Here is a 3,173-nt window from a genome sequence, read left to right as displayed (position 1 = left end):
TCACTAGTTGCGAAAAGATTGTTGGTTCATGAAACCCCTTGTAGCCATAACTAAACCAAGGCGACATAAACATAATAATAATGTTACTAATTAAATGTCACTCTAAATCGAACTATTTCAAACTCTATTCACTTAAAACATCCTTTGACATATTATCCTCAAAACACTTGACTTGTGAATTTTAATAGTTTATATGTATCAATTGTAATTAAATAACGTGTATATACAACTAACAAGTATAAAGTAGTGTCATGTCCAACAAGTTCTATATAATACATATGAGTTGGTCTTAAAAAATGATTTAGCTAGAATGGGTTAGGGTTAGGGTTAGGGTTAGGGTTAATAGGAGATTAGGATCAACGACACTGGTCTTGCACTTGGTTTAAAAAGTATAGGGACTTAAAATTACAATATGATAAAGTTCATGGACTTAAACAATATATTTGATCCTTCTAGATTTCAAATGGGATCGTTCAAGATTGACGTCTGAGTCTGAGTCTGACTTTCCTTTTACTTTCCATGTTTTTTATTCTATAGCGTGAAAGACCGAGTAGGGCGTTGAATCGCTTATCTGCAGACTGCGATACTATATAATCCATGCTTTCATCTCAAATTGAAATCATCTTCTACAAAACTTATCTAAGTGGGTTTTCTTGATCATCTGCGACGTTATACATAGTGCCTTTGATTCTTACAAGTGTTTTCGTTTTCAACCCAAAAAATCACGCAAAAATGACTTGGATTTCAATATTCACGGGAAAATCTGGATTTGCTGCTTCTTCTACAGCTGAAGATGTTACAAAAGGAGTCGATGGAACTGGCCTCACCGCTATTGTTACTGGTAATTTTACTTCTAATTCATGTTTGTGTGTGTGTGTTCCTGTGCTCTGTTTCTGATTGATGAATAATTGAATATTGCTCCGTCGGATCCTGATCGCTGTGTGTTTGTTTGCGGAAACTATTTTCCGATTGACTTCTTGAAGTCGATGAACTTTTCATCTATGCCATTATCAGTTGTTTGTCTATATCTGGACGATTCTAATTGATGTTGAAGTTACAACCCTGATCTATTTGATCATTAAGATTAAGAAGTCGAAATAAAAAAAAGGGATCATAGAGTTTTGAAATTTTGTTACTAAAATTTGAAGCGGGATTTGATAGTGATCTGACGATTATTTATAAACCATTATCTGCATATTCTAATGAAGCTAAATGTCCTCATCGATCGTCTAAATTTGATGCAACCGAATATGAACATAATATTCAAAATCCTCTTAAACCCCCCGTTGTATTTGACTTTCAGGAGCTACAAGTGGCATCGGATTAGAAACGGCACGTGTGCTTGCCTTACGTGGGGTGCATGTGGTTATGCCAGTCAGAAACATGGAATCTGGTAAAAAAGTGAAAGAAAGCATCGTCGAGAAAATCCCCAACGCAAAAATTGATGTGATGGAGTTAGATATCAGCTCACAGGAATCCGTTCGACAATTTGCATCACAGTATTGTTCAAAGGGGTATCCATTGAACATCTTGATGTAAGACAAAGACAAATTCGTTTGATCATTTATTAAATTGGGGATGTTGGAAATGAACTGATTTTATCAATTTTCTTTTGTATTAAAAAGTCTGAATGCAGGGATCATGAGTCCTCCCTTCTCTCTTAGCAAAGACAACATAGAATTGCAATTTGCAACCAACCATGTTGGTATGTGTCATCGTTTCCATACTATATATATATATATATATATATATATATATATATATATATATATATATATATATATATATATGCCGTTTTAGATGCAGAAAGGGACATACATAAATAATTTGTTTAATTTGTTACTTGTAGGTAACTTCCTTTTGACAAACTTGTTGTTGGATACCATGAAAAAGACTGTGAAAGAAAGTGGGAAAGAAGGAAGAATCGCTATTCTTTCATCAGAGATCCACAGGATGACATACAAAGAAGGAATTAGGTTCGATAAAATCAATGATGAGAAGAGGTAAACCTTCCTTTCCTTTCAAGATGGATGCATCTCATTATAATATTCTATAAACCTTCATTTATAATGCGTGTGTGTTTTTTTTGCTGATTCATGCATGATATGGTTTTCAGCTATAGCGCATTCTCAGCTTATGGGCAATCAAAACTTGCAAATGTATTGCATGCGAAAGAGCTGACAAGGAGGTTTCAGGAAGAAGGTGTGAAAATAACTGCAAATGCTGTGCACCCTGGAGTTATTGCCACCAACCTTGCACGCAATGGCGGTTTCAATGGTATAATATATCTATCTCTCAACCCCTAATTTCACATCCAATTTCTTATTTACTCCCCCAATACTGACTATATATATATATATATATATATATATATATATATATATATATATATATATATATATATATATATATATATATATATATATATTGTGTCTTTCACAAGAAATTAGTCCTCTTAGTTTTTCCATATATGAATGCATGCATGCTGAATTGATTGATGATCTGTAACTTGTGTTGATATTTACAGCTTTTTTCTATGGTGTATTCAACCGCATCTTGAAGAACATCCCACAGGGAACTGCAACTACATGCTATGTCGCCTTGAACCCACAAGTTGAGGGGGTTAGTGGTGAGTATTTTGCAGATAGCAACTTGGGTAAAGCAAGCAAACATGCTCAAGATGCAGAGCTCGCCAAGAAACTCTGGGATTTCAGTATGAATCTCACCAAATCCAACTAATCTATCTATCTATCTAAAGATATCTGCTGGTCAACTCCTTGTATGTTCATGTAGCATATAGATAATCTACACTACACATTCAATGTAACCGTATCTGTTGTCACAAGAGTTGTGAAATTTTTATATATGTAACCTTGTTTACTTTTTCTTTAATGGTGAATGAAACTCAGTTTTTGTCAACGTCAATAGACCTATCTTTCGTGGGTTTGTTAGGAGATGATTTGTACATAACAATTTTTCTCCATACACAACAATTGATGCTTTAAAATATTATACTGTACAACTCTATAATGCATAAATTGTTGTGTACAGTAAAAAAAATTTGTGTACGATCATTCAGCCAACCCATTGAGTCGGGAAACAAACTCATTAGCATTGTATCTTTTGTTTTTGAAAGAAAGTTTATGGGCCTACATTCCTCGGGTCAATTTGCC

At 34.0% G+C, this 3,173-nt stretch overlaps 1 protein-coding gene across 1 annotated transcript; it reads left to right on the top strand.

Annotated features, from left to right (window-relative positions):
• The first annotated feature begins 521 nt into the window (after nt 1–521).
• On the top strand, nt 522–2,919 carry LOC111920847 (short-chain dehydrogenase TIC 32, chloroplastic). Its single transcript, XM_052769153.1, has 6 exons — nt 522–841; nt 1,304–1,535; nt 1,626–1,705; nt 1,850–2,003; nt 2,117–2,277; nt 2,528–2,919. Exons 1-6 carry the CDS (start codon nt 733–735, stop codon nt 2,737–2,739), a joined length of 948 nt encoding a protein of 315 aa, XP_052625113.1. The 5' UTR covers nt 522–732; the 3' UTR covers nt 2,740–2,919.
• Nucleotides 2,920–3,173: the final 254 nt, after the last annotated feature.

Source organism: Lactuca sativa, chromosome 3, assembly GCF_002870075.4.
Source record: "Lactuca sativa cultivar Salinas chromosome 3, Lsat_Salinas_v11, whole genome shotgun sequence".
In the NCBI taxonomy this organism is placed as follows: domain Eukaryota; kingdom Viridiplantae; phylum Streptophyta; class Magnoliopsida; order Asterales; family Asteraceae; genus Lactuca; species Lactuca sativa.
This window is presented reverse-complemented; position numbering and strand designations above follow the sequence as displayed.

What these genes read in the sequence shown, in the direction of transcription:
- LOC111920847 (XM_052769153.1), top strand. Translation starts at nt 733, where the DNA reads ATGACTTGGATTTCAATATTCACGGGAAAATCTGGATTTGCTGCTTCT. An exon ending in ATTTGCAACCAACCATGTTG is followed by an intron (nt 1,706 to 1,849) that starts GTATGTGTCATC and finishes TGTTACTTGTAG; the next exon opens with GTAACTTCCTTTTGACAAAC. An exon ending in AAAATCAATGATGAGAAGAG is followed by an intron (nt 2,004 to 2,116) that starts GTAAACCTTCCT and finishes TATGGTTTTCAG; the next exon opens with CTATAGCGCATTCTCAGCTT.